Source organism: Branchiostoma lanceolatum, chromosome 16, assembly GCF_035083965.1.
Source record: "Branchiostoma lanceolatum isolate klBraLanc5 chromosome 16, klBraLanc5.hap2, whole genome shotgun sequence".
Taxonomy (NCBI): domain Eukaryota; kingdom Metazoa; phylum Chordata; class Leptocardii; order Amphioxiformes; family Branchiostomatidae; genus Branchiostoma; species Branchiostoma lanceolatum.
Genome location: NC_089737.1, coordinates 2795476 through 2814424, shown reverse-complemented (window position 1 = coordinate 2814424; position 18949 = coordinate 2795476). Strand labels below are relative to the sequence as shown.

Genomic DNA, 18949 nt, shown 5'->3' with positions numbered 1-18949 from the left:
AGTTGCAAAGTCATTTATCTCCAGGTAATCAACATGACAAGGCATGGAGAAGGGCCACTTAGCCGGCAGCCATGATGTACAACTGGGCAGATTCTACCGACATTCCCTCCCGCATCATTGCTCACAGCGCTTTATACTCGAACTCTGGCGTCACACGACGAACGTGCATTATCTCGAAGTATGTTATGCCTTAGGATACATTGAAGCAAATGCCCTGTGTAACATTTGAATAGAAGCCGTTTGTTATCCAAAGGGTATCCGCCTTACTAATGGAAGATCAGTCCTCAACATCCGGGACGTCGACTTTGGGGATGATGTTAGCTACTGATCATGATGTTCCTGAGGCACGACCATTGTATTTTTACCAGTGATGCTTGTCACTGAAATGTATAATGGGCTTTTGCAAATAAATGTTGTGAAAGATCTGGCATGCCTCTTAGGCAGCATGACCCTTTTTTTCCAAGACTGTAGACATTTGATATATCGCTTTTCAAAAGTTGCAAGTTGACAATCTTTAAAACCAATGTGGTGTTAACGGTGTACCCACAAAAAAATCCTTTCTTTCCAAAAGATGCGTGGAAAGGAGCTTTAAAGACTGCTTATCTCACATGACATAATGCTGCACAAAAGCAATTTCCTCGTGCATTTACCCACTAAAATGATAGCCCAAGGCGCATGCGTTGCCACAAAGAAACATGGGAAGACATCAGCTGAGAGCTGAGAACAATTTGAATAGTCAATTATGTCATAACCAATGTATTTTCATAAACCAATATCATTTTATAATATAAAATATCATATTACATAATAATATCTACAAGACATAAAACTATAGTCGGAACGTTTCTTCACGGTTGCACTAAGATGGAGATACAATATATCGTCTGTCCATGACGTCCTAGTGTAGGATAGTCTATGAAGAATCCCGTTACCGATCAAATCCAAGATGGCGTCTGGTGTGGACACCTGCAGCTGCATGGTCGCACTAAGATGAAGGTAAAAATCAGCGTCTGAAAATGACGTCATAGTGTTAAAAGTTCTATGGAGAAGCCTGCACGTACCTGATCAAATCCAAGATGGCGTCTAGTGTAGACACCTGCTGCACGGGCAGGTCCCCGGCGATGTCCTGCGCGCTCCTGCCCTTCTTCAGCTCGGGGTCTCCGGGGTGGATGCTGACCACCAGGATGATGCCGATGATGGCGGCGATGATGGTGGTGGAGAAGTAGTACAGCATGGCCTTGGAGCCCATCTTCCCGCTTGCCTTGGCGTCCAGACCGGCTAGACCTAGCGTAGCACACATTTAGAATGGGAGGCTGTTGTTACGTTGGAAGAAATGGGCGAGTTTTCCTGCATGCTACAACAATAGGAACATGGGGGCCAGTGCCTGACCTAGTCATTGTGACAGAAAGGCAGAGAAGGGAAATGGGGAGGTACAACAAAACCTACTGTACAACGTACGGGACTATGTCAGTCCAAGTGTTCTGAAGATCATGGAAAGACGACACACACTACACAGACAAAGAAGCTCCAACTTTATCATTTTCTGTTTGTTGTGTGCGAACGAATATTAGTAGACTTATCAATTGAAGAAAGGAAGATCACAAGAAAACAATTTCAAAAGTATAAAAAAACATATTACATAGTTTCTAGAATGTCACTGAATTGTTTGTATGTGCTCTTGTAGTCAGGCGACAAACATTCAAAGTTCAACAAAAGTACACCACCTATAACATTAGCGCATTGGTTAGTGTTATTCCGAAATTGTGCGGTCGTTCCTTCGTTATGTTGCAGTTGATGAGAATGTTATGACGAAGTCAGTCACTTTGTCATTGGCTGAAAATTACAATCTGATTACTCCATGTGGCTGTTATCAGGTTCGTGACGAAATTACATGCCAGCATTGATTTTCTCATCTACACTCTGAGTGTTGAGCCAAGCGCTGGGACTGAGGCAGTTAACATGCAAAAAGATTGGTGTTGTCAATGAGAGTGGCAGTATGAAGGCAACGGCGTGTGGAACTAATCTCAAGCCTTAATGTCAGTCTGCAGGGGCGGGTATCAAAGGAGAGGAAGCAGTGAAAGCTGTCGCGGATAGCGAGTAATGAATTAGTTCCAAGTCGGCTTCACTCTCAATGCTTTTGTTTGTTCTGCTATAAGGTCTGGTTGTGACAAAATGGATTGCAGTGTCATCTTCATCTACATATTCACTAGTCACAGCTGTGTTAGACAGTACCTAGCCCTTATGAAGCTTACTTCTCTCAGGTTTATAGAGGGCTTAAGGGAGCACATCCCAGTTTATTTGGGGTTTCAATTGGAGGCTGCGCACCCTTAAGTCTAGGTACTGTCTCTCCCAGGGAAGTATTCCGAAGTAAATCAATTTTGTATGGGATAGAAGCCTATCCCTTCCGCTACAAGACCAACTGAGTTTTGTTTCTTCAACCTCTCTAATTTTGGTAAATCATAAGAAAAAATCGCGTCAAAAATGATGCGCAAAATTTGGCATTTTTGCGTAGGATAAGACTCTTAGAAAAAAGTTTTACAGCAGTAACGACTGATGTTGTCAAAAAGAGGAAAACCTAGTGTATCATCGAGCCGATTATAAAGAAAATTTTAGTATCTAAATTACTTTAATCATCCACGGCGTGAGCCATGTCAACATCACCCACAGAACGCAACAAAGGTCAATCTCGGGCCAAGGGACATTACACTATCAACGCGGATGGATATCCGGAAATACGGCTCGGACCGATACGCAATTTTCACCAAAAACACACCAATTCATACGCTTTTCAGCCGTGCTAGTATCGAATATCAGTTCGAAGCACATTATGAGAAATATGAAGTCAAACCCTGCCCCTCGAAACCCTTCCGTCACTTTTTTGTCGCGCACTACGTCGCGGAAGAACTGGGGTGTGCATCGATAAGCGGGAACCAACGGCCTAAATGTTTTATGATCCGTCACCGTTGCTGCCATCAACTTCGAGACTTCTCATTCAAATTACCAATCTTTCGAAGACCCTTGTGACGCATACACAAATAAAGGACAATATGATATATATAGTTACGGGCATCACACACAATATTCCTCATATACACCTCGTAATAAAGTGCTTCGCTACAAATCATAAACATATCAGATTTTAAAAGCCGCATTGTTTAGCTGTAACTCCATGTTTCACGCGTAATTTATTTTTCATGTTCTTGCATTGATATCTGGGTCATACAATTCACTGTATCTAGACCGTAACAACTCAATTGCTCCGAACCTATGTGCGCTAGATGTTCCGTTAGAAGCAAACTGGTAAACAAATTGCTGCTGCTCTCAACGGGTTTTCCAGCTAGTTTCACTCATCTACTTGGCAGAATTTTGAAATTACTTTTGGATAGGGTTTTGTGAATCAGCAGCGATGGGGGAATCGCTGGTTTCCTCTCCAAATTACAAAGTTACCATTGGGGAAGGAAGGACAAGTTGTGGGAAATTGAAGATATTCGTCTGAATCAGGGGTTAAAAAGGAGCAATGCATGCAAGTAAAATTGTTCCCTTTTCCTTTCCACTGTAAGTTTTGTTGTCCTTTTTGCTGATTGCTCTTAAAACAGGCTTATCATTATCTCCATGAAAAAAAAATTTCATGGAGATATTGTTTTGAGTGTGTTTGCGTGTGTGTTTCCGTGTGTGTATGTTTGTGCACCGGATGCTTAAAGTCAGCATAACTGAAGAAGGTCTGGATGGATTGTAATGATATTTGGTCTGTGGGTAGGTGTTAAGAAAACAAAGGTCAAGGTCAATTTTGGGCCCCCTGGTATGTGACACTGGAACTGCATTGGCGTTTTTGTCAAAATCTTCCAAGGAGAATAACTGAAGTAAGGAACGGCAGATTTTCTTGCATGTAGCTCAGACAGAAATGTACACAATGAAGTGCAAATTATGCAATGGGACAGAATTTGCATAAGTTATGAGGATTATCTATTTTTCCAATATCTGTCAATAGAAACAAATTGATGTCTCACCGGTGATTAAACTAGAGATGATAAGTGGCAGGATCAGCATCTTCAAGCACCTCATGAGGATATCTCCGGGGAAACCGATGAGCATTATCGCGGCGGTGCTGGGTTCAGCCAGTCGCAGCAGAAACCCCAAGAGGACCCCCAACACCACCCCGAGAATGGTCAGCACCAGGAGTAAGTTGTGCGGGTTCTTCAGCCACGCCCACACGGCCATGTACCACGGCCGGGGGGTGGTGGCGGCGCAGTCGGTCTCCATGTTCTCTACCTCCGAGTAGGGAGGGCACTCGGACTCCTTCGGGCTGGCGGCCTCGATCGCGTCCATGGCGTCCTTCTCCGTCATCACGTCGTCTGCCTCTTCGTCTCTTCTGGCTCAACCTGCAGTGGCGGGAAAAATCAGTGACGTTACTTTCCAGTACTTAGCCCTGACACCCCGCGAGCGAACAATATTAGCTACTCACTCAAACAACAAGAGCTCAACTTGCAGTGGCGGGAAAATTCTATCTATTTATTTTTTCATTCTGTTGTATTCACATATTTTTTAAAGAGCATTGAACAGGAAGCACAATATACCAATATAAATACTCTGCTCGCACTCATGGGGTGAGGTGGGGAAAATCAGTGACGTTACTTTCCGGCATGTGGTGGGCCCCTTACACCCCAAGAGTGAACAGCATTAGCTCCTGTACTCAGATAACAGGAGCATGCAACCTTGTCTTGACTTCGTCTTCAATTGAACCCTCCTAAAAGTGTCTTCAACTCATTAGCATATCAATTTTAGAGTTTGGGTTAAAAACCTGCTTCAGTTCTTCCCTTTAGTCACTGAAAGTGGATACTGTCTAAAACATTTGACCAGTTTCAAATTCTATCCAGTTGCTTATGTACTAGTTGTTATCTAATATAACCTAGATGGCTAACCTTCATTGACGTACCGCACCCATCATTTGATTGACAGGAATTCTTGGAATGCTTAGATTGATAGCCATACAAAAGAATACCCACACGCACTGATCAATACAAAAGAATAAAAAATGCCACCAAACATCAACTGAGACGACACTATCAGCATCTATGTAAATAGATCATTGCCAGTGTGCCATTTATATAAGGGTATGGCACATTTGATAACAATGTTCGAGAATTATTTTCGATGTGTCATAATATTGCAAGATCAGTGCCTAGTTAGTATTCTTTGATGCAATATTTTAAGTGCCTATAAAAATTGTTTAGATCATAAATCTTAGAAGATGTAATCAAACGGTACAAGCGTTGCTGATTGAAATAAATCATTCATCTTTGTCGTGACTACCTACTGTCACGTGAAGCCTTCCTCGGGCAGATTCTATGTGTCACGGCATCAAAAAATCGTGCATAGCTTATTTAGAGTTGCATTTTATGCGGTGGACACACGCCTTTCTGCCTCCGCAGTTATCGCAACCCTTACGACTGGTGATTGGTATAGAACCTGACTACCGGCGTCAAGAGAGCGTTTTAATAACCGTCGTACTTGATAAGATCTAATTCCATTGCTCGTGACCAATTAAGCCCCCCAACACCTATTCCTCAGTCTAATAATAGATCCTTCTTGTATCAAATTTCATCAGCTGACACAAAAAAGGTAGTTCATGACTGTTAGCCTACACAAGTGGATGGCCTTGTTCCGGCTGATGTCCATGCGAACAGGTGAGATGTTGAAAGGAAAATGTCTGTTCAGCACTTCCTGTATCTTTAAAAGACGAACATGTACTTTTCAGAACTCTTTTCGCAATGCTGACGTGGCTTTGCGTTCTGAAATCGCAGTGAAAGAATATGACAACAAAAATTGAGATTCTACAGTTCAGTTCAGTTTATCCTCTGCGAGGTGACACCATAGTCTTAAGAAGTCCCTGTCAAGCATAACAGAGCGCATTTGTCATTTCATCATCTTATAGACCCACATTTTCTACATTTACATTCTTAAGTATCAAATTAGGGCAACCACGCCAACGATTCTCATCCGGTTTCCAAAGAAGAGCCATACCAGCCATTTCCGCCAGTGACACACTACGGTGGCGAATGACTGTTGAAATTCGTGGCAGGCCATAAAGTTGGTTATTTGTTATGAACCTCTACGCTAAAGCGTTTTACGACGTGTTGAGATGATGATCTGATTAAAAGAGAATTATGATCAGTCTTACGGGTGTAATTATGCGTGATGAGGCTATGCATCATTACACTTGGCCTCGGCAGTAATTTCCGACCATTGCAGAGGCAAAATGATTGATGAAACGTTTGAGTTTTGTCCTTGAAGCTGGGTTATTCCGCAAGTATAATTTCAATCGCAGCCTCAAAACAAACAAAGAACATTTCAACATGACAACAAAAATACGACCATTAGGAACTGAAAATGCGAGTGTATTTTCAAGCCATACAATCAAACCAACGTATCTTAGATCTTCGGAATAATGCGTTCATTTTCATACATAAATATACTATAAGATACTAGTCCATATAACGTTATATGAGCATGAAAAGTTGAAGGATCAAAAGGTCAAAACGGCATCACGCAAAGTTAGAACTCCAAGTTTCTGTTTTGATTCATGGTAGCAATGTGTAGTTTTGTGAGTCTCCGGGGTTAGATAACCGTGGCGTAGTTTTGAGCGAAGATAACAATTTCTCCCCATCGACCTTCAAAAGACATTGAGAAAACAAAATGGCGGCCATGGATGTGATAAGGACGAATCGTACCTGCCAATCTCAATTAACATCTGATAGAATGGGACATGGAGGACTGTATCACAGTTTGGTTTCCAGCACATGAAAAAAAACTCTGCCAACAAAATGAACAAGTGATCGACCAGGGCAGAGGGTTGAATTTGCGTTTAAGAAACTCTATTAAAACTAAGTCTTTGACGACTGTCCTGTCCAATGCTCTGTAAAATCACAAAATGTAAGGACCGATCGGTATTTTTGTCCTGCCCAAAGAATCAGTTTTCATTATCATGAATTTCCTATTTTCACCAACTGTGGCTTATTGCCTTCATAGTCTGCCCCAGAGAGTCGCCAATAATCCGGGAAACCGCTTCCCTTGCCACAGAACGTACTCAAGGTACGCTCAATGTGCCCATCGATTGGAAATAATGACAAAATTGATATCCTGTTAAGACTGACGACCTAATTAGCCTCGGCTCTTGTCAGCGATGATGATAATTAGATGATGTATTGGAATCTAAACGACACATCCCTGGAGACCCGGATGTAAGTGTAAGCTTGGCGCGTGTCCAACGCCCATCCCCGCACGGCGCCGTGATCACTTCATGCGGGTGGTACGGAACGAAATATACAGCGATACGACTCAATTGATTTCCTATAGGCTGCTGAGGTGAACAAATGTAGGCTGACGTTTTAAGTACACCCACTGACACAACTGTATACCGTACAGAGAGCATTTGAAGTGTGGCTTCTACGTTCAGTTAGTCTTACTGAGATCTGACCGGGGGAAATTGCGTGTCTCTATGTGTTTAACGGACAAAACATTTGAAGTGTGGAAATTCTGTCGATTCTACGTTCAGTAGATTATATTGAGATGTGATCGGGAAAACAAATTGCGTGCCTCTTTGTGTTTAACGGACAAAAGAGACACTCATACATATGAAGGATGGCCTAGATACTGTGTATCAGTCTTTGTGGACTGCTCAATCGAGCACGACTGAGGATCTTCGTAGCCTCTAAAGCTGCTACTAAATACTTGAGATTACAACCGATTTATAAGGTGACATACCCGTCAAGCGATACTCATTCAAACGTTGCTAATTGTTTCCATTCTTTTTCTTAACAAGCTGCAAGACAAGTATGTTGATGAGTTTGCTCTTGGTCTGTCTGTTGTTTTAGATGCTCTGTGGTAGATTTCTGCCATTGATATAACCTGTTAAGAACCCATAGTTGCAGCAACATAGTTGCAGCAAAACATTTTTTTTCGTATTTTTTTGCAGCCTTTCTTGTAAATCTGCTACGTTGCTCACGTGTGAAACCGAAAGAAATGTTTTTTAGAGGTACGTCCGATTTTGTGGTAGTTTTCTGTCATTGATATTAGTTAGTTAAAGTCCTCCAACACCATAAGGTCTATAGGGCGGTGCCCATCCCCGTTTCATAGCCCTGGGCCACACTGTGGTGCAATCACTGCAGCAGGGGGCTAGTCCACTGGCAGTGGAGTGTGTTTAACGTCCATACTGTTTCATAAGTATGTACCATTTTTATAAAGTCTTTGGTATGACTGAATGCGCCTCTTGTCCAGAGGTGTCCTACCCGGGAGTTGAACTCGGGCCTTCTGGTTCCAAGTAATCAGAACCAGATGTGGTAAGTAACATAAGCGCAGACCACTACACCACGGGGACACCCTCTGTCATTGATATAACCTGTGTTTTTGTGCATCCTTGCTTGCGAATATGCTATGTTACCCTCGTGTACTGTACAAAATAAACAAAGTGCAATGAAATCAAAAGTACTACATCCATGATTGCCTTGCTGTCGGTGATTCATTGACTGGATTACCAGACCTTCCCCTGGATTTGGCCCGGACCTCTGGAAAAGGCCTGCCTAGGCGCTGGATTACGGGATTTGGACGGAATTGCCTTTAGTCAGAAATTGATGAGAGGTTTGGAAACACACGAGTGATTTTCATCCTGTTGAATAACAAAATAAAAACGAACGACCAATACCAGCAGCAACGAAATGAAAATTTATTGAGATGACTTTTAGGGGTTTCAACAATGCTTCCCTAGTCATCCGTTCTAGACAGGTTAGTACAGACAAAGACGATGCCATGCCTGGTGGAGGCATTGCCTGAGAGGTATCTCCTCCTTAGGCCATTTTGATTTGATTATATGGATAACATCCGCGCGCATCAATTTTCGTCCGTTTCGAAAAAAAAGATTTAAAAGTGTAAACCATACAAATCAGCTGAAAAATGATAAAATGTATGCTGCATATTGCAAAAAAATATATATCTGAAAACGGATACTAATGTCATAGAAGGCCAAAGTCAAAGAAGAATACGTGAAAGAACAAAAATGAAGAGTCTATCATTCGGCATACCATATACTCTGTGTGTTAAGTTTTATTCATGCTTCCTGACAACGCAGATTTCATTATGAAGGCAACTTTTTTGCCATTTTTTTTTAAATCTTTTCGCACACTCGCATCAGTAATGGACTTCTTTGAAGATGTCATTCATATAATTAAATCAACCTGGCCTGTCTAACCAAAACAGTTCGCCGAACGATTCTTGAACATCGTCCTGTAGCAACTCAGAATAAGATATTTTACCATCACAACCAGAAGGCCCACCCGTAAATAGTTTCATGAGGTTGGTAAATGAATCTAACACAGGTTTTCATTGGTATACAACCTTTTCTACAAACGTTTCAACAGGTTGCCTGCTGTATAATTAACCTATGATTGCAAAGTTATCATCTGAAGGCCCGCCATAAAGTAAAGAGTGACTATCGCGTAGCGCATTCCCTGTCCTTGAGATGTTAACGATGAGCAATGCTCTTTGGAAACAGCTCTTCCCTGCAGACTGTGCTTTTATTCTGTCATATTGGGGATTTGCAGTGGCGATGGGTGATCAATTATTCTGTATATACTTCTCCCAAGAGACAATCGTGACAAAAGCTGCACTTTCTCAAAGGCAATGCAGTAAGTCTTCAATGGTTCCCTTGTGGCGGAGGATCAAGTTGTACATAGCTTCAATCTACGTTCTACGACATCAGGCTATTGGTTGCAGCGGAAAGAGCACTGCATCAAATGTCAATAGCTAGTCAATGGCAAAGGCTGCTGAAAAGATGAGGGTCTTAGTTCTGAGTGAACATTTTGGTTTCTCGTAATGATGACAGACTGTTCTCAGCGGACGAGATCCCATTGTTCACCATCACATGAACTAGCGCAGGTGACATCCGAAAGAACCCTGTCAACATTCTTAATCTTCATATCCGTAAGGTGCACTATTAAAAGTCATGGTTACGGCTGAATAGAACTCAGTAACAGTAACAGTAACAGACACTAGCACTACTCTCGAAGATGCTATGAAGATATATCTATTGCAAACATTGTAGCCGGGCCTACTAACGACATCGGTGAACCAATCACACATTTAGATATTTTGCTTCCTGTCTCCACAAAGAAATATTGAAATGACATTTCCCCGACAGGAAAGGACACAGATAAAGTTTGGCTCATAAAGTTGACCAATCACCAGAGGCCCCAGATGCCTACGGCATGCCACCATATCAAAGAGAGATCTGCAGCTTCAAGCGAATCTCAACTATCATAAAATAGTGCTTCGAAATATCGGAACATTCCTACGTATGATGTATTGTGTGTGCCCATTCAATGCCTTTTCGCTGTGATTTGTTGATGCATTTCCATCCACTGATGGGCTGCCCTTTCACGCCAGTACACTTCGGCAACTGATGCGATCTGGCGGGCCCTGGAGTGGCAGGAGTGATGAAGAGGTCATGAACATCTGCCGGGCACTTATGGTGTTGCTATTACATGGTGCCATGTAGGACTTCCTGTTATCACAGGGAGGTATATACCTCTTAAAATGGCCAATTTCACCGCCTCTGTAGATGAACAGAATGGGCATTGAAAGTAAGCACCTTTATCCTATTCCAGAACGAATCCGAAGGCAATAAAATGAATGTGTGTATACATACATGTATACCTCCTAAGGGTACCCTTTCAAAGAAGTGAGACTCTTCTACTATCTTATCAGAAAGAAGAGCTATCAATGCTGTTAGATACCTGCTGGGCCAGATACCTTTGAAGGTGTTCGTCAGTTATTGTAGCCGCAGAACAAAGAGCTCCACCTTTTAATGTGGCGTCTACAATTGCAATAACATCCACGAACAAAATAGGAGACCTCAAATACAGATGTTGAATAGCAAAGTCATTTTATTCACAACCAAGTATTTACATGAGCTAACGTTTCGATGACTGTCTGTCATCTTCATCAGGGCAAGATGACAGTCATCGAAACGTTGGCTCATGTAAATACTTGGTTGTGAATAAAATGACTTTGCTATTCAGTAATTCTCCAACCTGATGAAACTATTCACGGATGCCAGGCAGATATTGTTGTTCGTTTCACATTTGTTTCGTTATTGCCTTTTGAGATCTGTATCTGCATCTGTATAGCCGGTATAACCACCATTCGGCGTAACACACCAGCTTCGCAGGCACGCGGCGCGGAAGCAGCTGGTTAAATTACACTGAACGGCCTGTAACAACTAGTCTTTGCACATCTGACTGCAACCGTTCTTTAAAGCTATTTAGTGAGGATGCTCCTACAGTACTTGATGACAACGAGTTTCATTCTACTTTGGTTCTCGGAAAATACGAATTCTTGAACACATCAATCCTTAGTTGATTACTTTGGTACTTTGATTACTTTGGTACTTAAATGCATGACTATTTCTAGTCCTCCTCTAAGCTGGCATTAGATGCGTGCCAGTCGCCATCTTTATGCTTCAGAAGTGCCATCTTGAGTTTGAAAAGTAAACTTAAATGAAAAACTGCTTTCTGGGGGCAATGCAAGATGCCACATACAGTTGATGTATGTAGATCATCTAACATCATACATCACAACCGGCATGTGACGATCCCTACATAATCATGGCTGTGGGGCAAATTCTGCGCAGTACATTTTCATTTCATTTCGGCGGGTCTGATTGAAGAGGAAGGGTGGTCAAGATCAACATCAAGAACATGATGGAGACATTCTGTAATTGACTAAGAATTATCTATACATGCGTTTGGTTTATATTACAACGACGACAACATGCCATGTGTAAAGGGGCTCGCTACCTCATGTATGTTTCATGAAGAAGCGAATATTTTAGAATATTGTTATAGCTCGTTATGCTGTCCATTGTAATGTCTTTTCTTTGTCAGCAGGGCTAGCCCTCGGGATAGTTGGGCAGCCCTGGCTGTACATGTGTGTCCAAAACAGCCAAACCAATAGATAAATAAATATGTTTCATGTTGACGATAGAATGAAGAAAAATAGTAATCATAAAAGAATTAACTCCAGAGATGGTATATTTTTTTATCTTTCATAGAGAAGCCACAATCGGACTGTACGCTCAGAATCTATCACTATGTCTGAAGTGTAATGCAATCTTTAGCAGTGATCATATTTCACAATACACTGGACCTTGTATCTGGTAAAAGGTGATGTACTAATTCAGAATATGCCCACCCCGTATATGCACACATCTGCAGATAGATACATCAACCCACGCACAACTATACGCACCCACGAGATATCTCGTGAGTATGTCTCCCGAGAGAGTATCAATCACTCCCAGAAGAGCGCGATTAAGTCCCAGGAGACTTCTGACATGTATATCACACAGACTCTGATATAAATGTACATACGTGTATTTGTAGGACACGTATTATTGACCATATATCATACAAATATCATTACCCAGAGACCAATATAATGTATCCCAAAAATATACACAACAAAATTCTATTAATCAATCAACCAAAAGTAAAGATATCATTCATAGTGTTGGAGAGCTTCGAGCTACCCGCATACTTACCCTTTACCCAAAACCACTTTTGATGTGGTTTAAATCATCCATTGTGTATCTGTGTTGTCATTGCTATGCACACTTCATGAGGTACCTCGCCATAATATAAGACATTTTCAAATTCCCAAGTCAACTAATGGAAGGCGCAATCTAAAACAAACATGGTACAAAATCTACCTGAATAATTGTGCACTGATAATCAACATAGTGTTGAAAAGCACTCTCAAAAATCAGTGGAGCAAAAAGAAATGTTCCAAGCAAGCACCTGGCGCAGCTACCAACCAACCACTCTGGGTAAAAGCTTGGTCGAGGCCTCTGAGGTTTTCAGGGCATCGAAACTCCATTAGCACTTGACAAGGCTTGAAAAGGCTTACGTGGTTATTACTTGGGGCTGTAGTCTACATGATAACGAGTCGGCACCTCTCAGGGGATTGGGCCAGGATAAACAACACTCCATACGGGCTGCGTATGTTTTATTTATAGAGATGGGAGGAGGAGTCTGCTGCTGGTGCAAGGTGTTTTTTGTAAATATTGCTGACACTGCAGATTCCATCAAAACGTACCGAAAACGGTTATGTATCAGACTTACTTCAGGCTTAAGAATAAGCAACAGAACTTCAATAAGATACCAGGAAAAAGAGATAAACACAAACTTCTCATCCCTTAAAAAAAGGCCACCTACAAACGGATTGTCAATAGCTGCTGGAATAATGCATTAGCGTACTCATCGAGACCTATAGGAACACCGACATTCTGCAAAACAACACCTAAACCTTAGCTACATTTCTCAATATACGCGTATATCAACTCGTCACTGAAGCATCATTTGTGTTTATAAGCCGTGCTAGTATCAAACCTCCTCTGACATTTAGCTCGACGTGAGTGATTGGCATCACTGCCTGCTCTCCATGGGATGAAGCGCCGTTAACACCCACCTCGCGCAAGCTGGAGACAGGCCGGATATTGTTCCCGGACTAGGTAGTAATATTCGTCACTTCAAAGAGACAGTCGTACAGTGAACCGACAGATGATGGACGTGTTATTAGAGGAGAGGATTTTGTACTTTTATCTTCATTAGATGTTGTGCGCTATGTACTTTATTAAAGATTTACTCTTTGTATCTTCTTTACGCTTCGTCGTGGGGCAAATTTGTTAACGTACCGACAAGCAAAGAAAAAAAAACGGAAGCGTTTTTGAATGGCTGTTAGATGTTGTGCGCAATGGACCGATATACGTTATAAAAGATCTACATTTTGTATCTTATTCTACGATTTTTATTTGATCAAATGGGTTAACGTACCGACAAGCAAAGACAAGGAAAAAAGGCAGAGCAGAAAAAAGGATTCAAAAGATGCTGAATTCGCTTCAACTACATACAGCTACATGTAAAAATGCTTTATTGCAGAACATGTTTAAACTAGACGTCTTTGATCCACCCTTTCTACAGACATGACAGACACATTAGTACGGTAAAGGCTAGCAGTTTTCCTCTGTGCTTCTGAAAAGCGTGATTTTTCTACCTATCTATATTCCCCAATCATTGTGCGTACGTTATATGAAAATGCAAATCTACACCACAAGCAAAGGAGGGCAATTAACAACAGGCTTACCGTACAATTATCTTCTCTTCTGTCTAGGGCCTTGCTATCTCATTCCTCCAGCCGTGCGAGCCCTAAGCACGGGATGTTTAAATCCCAGCGCGCTGAGTAGTTTGAGCAGACTGGCAGTACGGGGAGAACGGTGGAGCGCTAGGGTTCTGATGCCAGGGGAGGAGCCTAGCGTTCCGGGAAAACCCCATATTAGGACATGGGTTATACCATCTTTGAAAGAATGTCAGATGTACCGTACAAGCTCGGACAGCAATTTAGAATTATAGTGTTAAAGCAAATACAAACGAGTATAGAGTCCTGCCCTTGGTGCTGAAGTAAGTCTCTATTGATGAGGTTTTGCAAAGAACACCTAAAACACCCAAAAAACAACTGTTGAAATTTGTCCTTATACCTACCTGTCTTTGTTACACCCTAATAGGCATGTATCGTGTATGTGCATCGTTATTTTCCTACGTATTTCCTTTTTTGTCTCCATTTTATACTTTCCAGACTTCCTTCAGAGAGAGCAGTTTGAACGGAAGTCAACAACAGTGACAATCGTAATTGCAGTTCATTTATCATCTCCAAGGAATAGAAACGCACACAGCTGCAGGAAGACTACATGGAGTACTATCAAAGAATAATCCGGCCTAAAATAGGCGCCAAGCAGCGTTTTAGCGCTTGCAACATGGCGCCTCCCTTAGCTTGTCACCGGGTGTAATGCCTGTGAGACTGAACAGCACAAAAACATTACTTATCAAGAGTCTACAGGACGCTGTAAACCTAGTGATATATTACGCCTGCGGTGAAACTATGACACATCAAAATCATGCACATCAACAAGCTTTGGGTGTTAGGGAAACAGCGGGAACCAACTCCACAGCGTTGTTTTCTTGTAAAGAAATCCATGTTTCCAAAATTGGCAATTACGCTCCTCTGTTCATTTTTCCTTCGCAGTAACAATGCCCCTATCGACTAAGCTATTATCTTTTTTTTTTCAACCTCAAGACAAACAACTAATTCAACAGCGGAATTGTGAACGATAGTTTTTCTTCAAGAATATAGGAATATATGGGCTGGGGGATAGAAATATATCGAAGCCGTGCGTGGGATGTTACCTGTAACAGTACCATAGCACCTTAGACGACTGTGGGAGACTTAAGATATGAGAGAATTACTGTGCCCCGCAGGTAAGTTGCTTATTGAATCCGCCCAGCCGCCTACCTGGGTATTCGCCAGACGTCCAGAAGGGGGATCTCCACACAGCTACATGAATCACTACTCCTACTGGAAATATCAATCTTTAAATGTCACATGCATATGTGCTTCAAGCTCAGTTCTCCCTGCCAAGCGGTAATCATCTGAGAAACCTGCTAATAAAACCATATAAAGCACGTTTTCATGCTCTGATAAGCATGGGTGTAATCTACAACATACAAATATGAAATGTTCTTTACAACACTTGTCAATATTCAAACATAACAATCCCTCAAAGGATGACAGTATATATCTATCCTACATGCATACTGAGGGGGTGTTCCTGTGGTGTAGTGGTCTGCGCTTCTGTCACTTACCACATCTGGTTCAACTTACTTGGAACCAGAAGGCCCGAGTTCGTGCCCAAGTTCGTGCCCGGGTAGGATACCTCTGGACAATAAGCGCATTGAGTCATACCAAAGACTTCATAAAACTGGTACATATTTCTGAAACAGTATGGAAGTTAAACACACTCCACTGCCAGTGGACTAGCCCCCTGCTGTAGTGATTGCACCACAGTGTGGCCCAGGGCTATGAAACAGGGATGGGCACCGCCCTATACACCTTATGGTGTGGGAAGATTTTAACTAAGTAACTAACATGCATACTGAGATAAACGACTAAAAAAACTGCTTATGAAGAAACTGAAAGATACCGGAAGAAACCACTGAGTCTAGTGGCAAATATTGCACACACGAAAAGATTTAGATAAGACCTCTTGAGAGACATATACAGATGGTTCGTACACAGTATCAAGACAACAGTTTTGTCTCCATTATCCTCCCCCGTCACTGCAAGTTTTATGGTCCTCCCTTATCGTCAAACCTAACGTCAGATAAAACTCTACACCACGCTTGCCCGAGGAAAGCGCCTCTACGCGAAGATGTCCTTCCCTGACCCCTATTGACGTCGCCCTTTCGTCACGCTCTTGGCGCTTCTTAGTGCGATCCTGGCGATTCTTCCTGCTTTCTCTCTTGGCATGTCACGACTAGACTTATCTCGTTTTCCATATTGAAGAGTCCGTCTTTAAGTTAATCCCTGAAAGACGCCTGCAAGACAGTAGCTTTCTCTGCCATTCATACGCCACGGTCGCCCGCAGACACGCACAGGGAATTCATCTCTATTTACCGAGGCAGTCTTTTATTTTGCGGAGCAGTGGATAGCGAAATATCCACGTCCTGCTGTCTCTTTAGAGGATTAATTCGACGGAGCATGGAAGAAAAGTGACTTGTTTATTGCGCCTTTGGGTTGCTATTGAAGTATACGAGTATGGCTGATTCGACAACCGAAAAGCATGAATGCATTTATCTAACTGTTTCATGGCTGTAGAAAATAGACTGACAATTTTGCCGACATCTTCATAAATGTTATTGATATTTAATTATATACCGCTCTACTTCGTAAGTTCACCCAAAAGTAACACTGTCTAAGGCGGATTTTCCGGAACCCCATGAGGCTGTTTTAGGGTTTAGGTGTAGACTTTAACTTTACGAAGTGAAGGATTGAAGCTTTTAGAGGCCTTTTCACAGAAATCAGAGCACAGAAAACAAAAAGGCAATTCTCGAGCTCTTATCTCCTTGGCGTTAATTATAACGGACACACAAGTTCAAATGGCCTATGTTGGATTTGGTTCTACAAACCCCACCCCATTAAGGCCATTTGGTTCTTGTTATGTTATCTTTTGCTGCGACAGAGACATGTCGACAATGTCAAAGGTCGATGAAGACGCCATGGTGCGATGGTGGGTTACTTGCACGCAAGCTGGAAGTAAAGCTAGCTCTGAATTCCACCCTTTCTAAAACTGGACTATGGCTGCCAACTAAGTTTCTTTATACACACCGACGGGTTCACCTTACATGTTTGCCCACAACAAGGATGGACTGGATAACGTTAAATCCAAACTTCAGGTACTTGTGGCAGAGAAATCTGTGAAATGATGAGGTGTGCTTGGTACAATGACTATAACATAAACATTTTATAGATAGATAGATAGATAGATAGATAGATAGATAGATCCGATAGATCCGACAGGTAGATCCGATAGTCTTTTGGCGTAGTCCCTAAACCAAATATTACCAAGGTTAGATGAAAAAGGGTAAAGCGGTCGGACCTCAGACTGAAGACGAAGCATGACGCTTTTTCGTTAGCTAGTAGTGCAATGCGGCTTCGCTACGGCTCGCGTGTTTTGGACCAAGCACACCGGGTCACCCCCACTCTTTTCGATAAGTGTGTCGGGTTCTTTAACGTGCAGAGGTTTGGCGCTCTAAAGCTCCCTCATACACGGGGCCTCCGGCTTTACGTCCCCATCCGATAGGACGATGCGCATCTTTTCCAGTCGTGTCCAGGCCCGGGCGCGAACTCAGGCCGCTGGCTCCACGGAATTTGAACCAGATGTGGTGAGAGGCAGAGTGCGCAGACCTCTACACCACGCGGACACATCCAACCAGAGTTAAATGATTTGATGTTTACTGAGAGACGTGTCAAAGACAGTTGTGTTTTCTCTCGAAATTTCATAATTACAGTACAAATACAACATTTTGAAATAATGACATGCTTTATACAACTGTAACTTTGACGTCTTACCCTCCAAGCTTTAGATGTGTGAAACCGTTATAAAGGACGAATATATGAAGATATGAAGAATTACCCTGATTATGGATTCAAGGCTGAATGACATTCAAGCTAACTTTTTTAATTCATTTCATATCAACATCATCGGATAGAAAGTACGAAACTACTAAGATCATCAATCATTCCAAAGAACCTTCCTTTGAAAAGAAAATTGCGACACCGGCTCTTTTATAGTCCTGTCGCCAGCAGACATCGTCGGGAACCAAAATATTCCATTGCCATGAATAGCACATCATTCGTAGAGATTCAAAAGGAAGATGGAAACTAGTCCCCACTAAAGTGTTATCTTACAAGATTACATCGGTGACTCCTCTCGTCGTCTGAAGTGAATGGAAGCCTTGTGCACACATGAATCTCACAGACGGTATTGACGTAGCTACCTTGTATGCGCAAATTGGCAATGCGATAGAGATACTGTCCAGTGTAAGACTGCAAATATTGGAGTGATACATTGAGCATGTGATCAGACTTACAGAAGACGAAGACTATCTCCTTATGACATCTGTATATCACTCTTTACCTCTCCTTCACATGTAGCATTGTACAAGAAAATGCACTGTATGATTTATATGTATGTATTTATGTATGTATCTATGTATTTACTGAATAAAGTTGTTAAAAATCTAAAATAAGTTTTCAAAAACTTTTAAGAAAAAATTCTCCTTATGACATCTTCATAACCCGAAAACCAATAGCTTTAAGCAAGATGTGAAATACGCTAAACATGGCTCAGTGCTCAATAAGCCTGAAACAAAGATTAAAAGTCAAACGGTAGTTCAAAGTTTTCTCAGTCGCCTGGCAACAGAAAAAAGCTTGTGTTGCTTAGCAGCGAAAAAGTTATTCAAAATACGTCGAGGACACAACAGGGCCATTGTCAAAGGCCAACAGTTTA

At 42.0% G+C, this 18949-nt stretch overlaps 1 protein-coding gene across 4 annotated transcripts in view; it reads right to left on the bottom strand.

Moving 5' to 3' along the window:
• LOC136421615 (excitatory amino acid transporter-like) overlaps nucleotides 1-18949 on the bottom strand; it is a 43831-nt gene that overhangs the window by 11372 nt on the left and 13510 nt on the right. For 3 of the 4 annotated variants that reach the window (XM_066409073.1, XM_066409071.1, XM_066409072.1), the window contains exons 2-3: nucleotides 4008-4379; nucleotides 1062-1284 (exon numbers count right to left, since the gene is read on the bottom strand). In XM_066409073.1, the coding sequence (XP_066265170.1) occupies nucleotides 1062-1284; nucleotides 4008-4344 (560 nt within the window). In that variant the 5' untranslated portion in view covers nucleotides 4345-4379. Of the gene's footprint in view, nucleotides 1-1061; nucleotides 1285-4007; nucleotides 4380-14190; nucleotides 14301-18949 lie in introns of those variants that run through there. The other variant, XM_066409074.1, reaches the window with a different exon arrangement.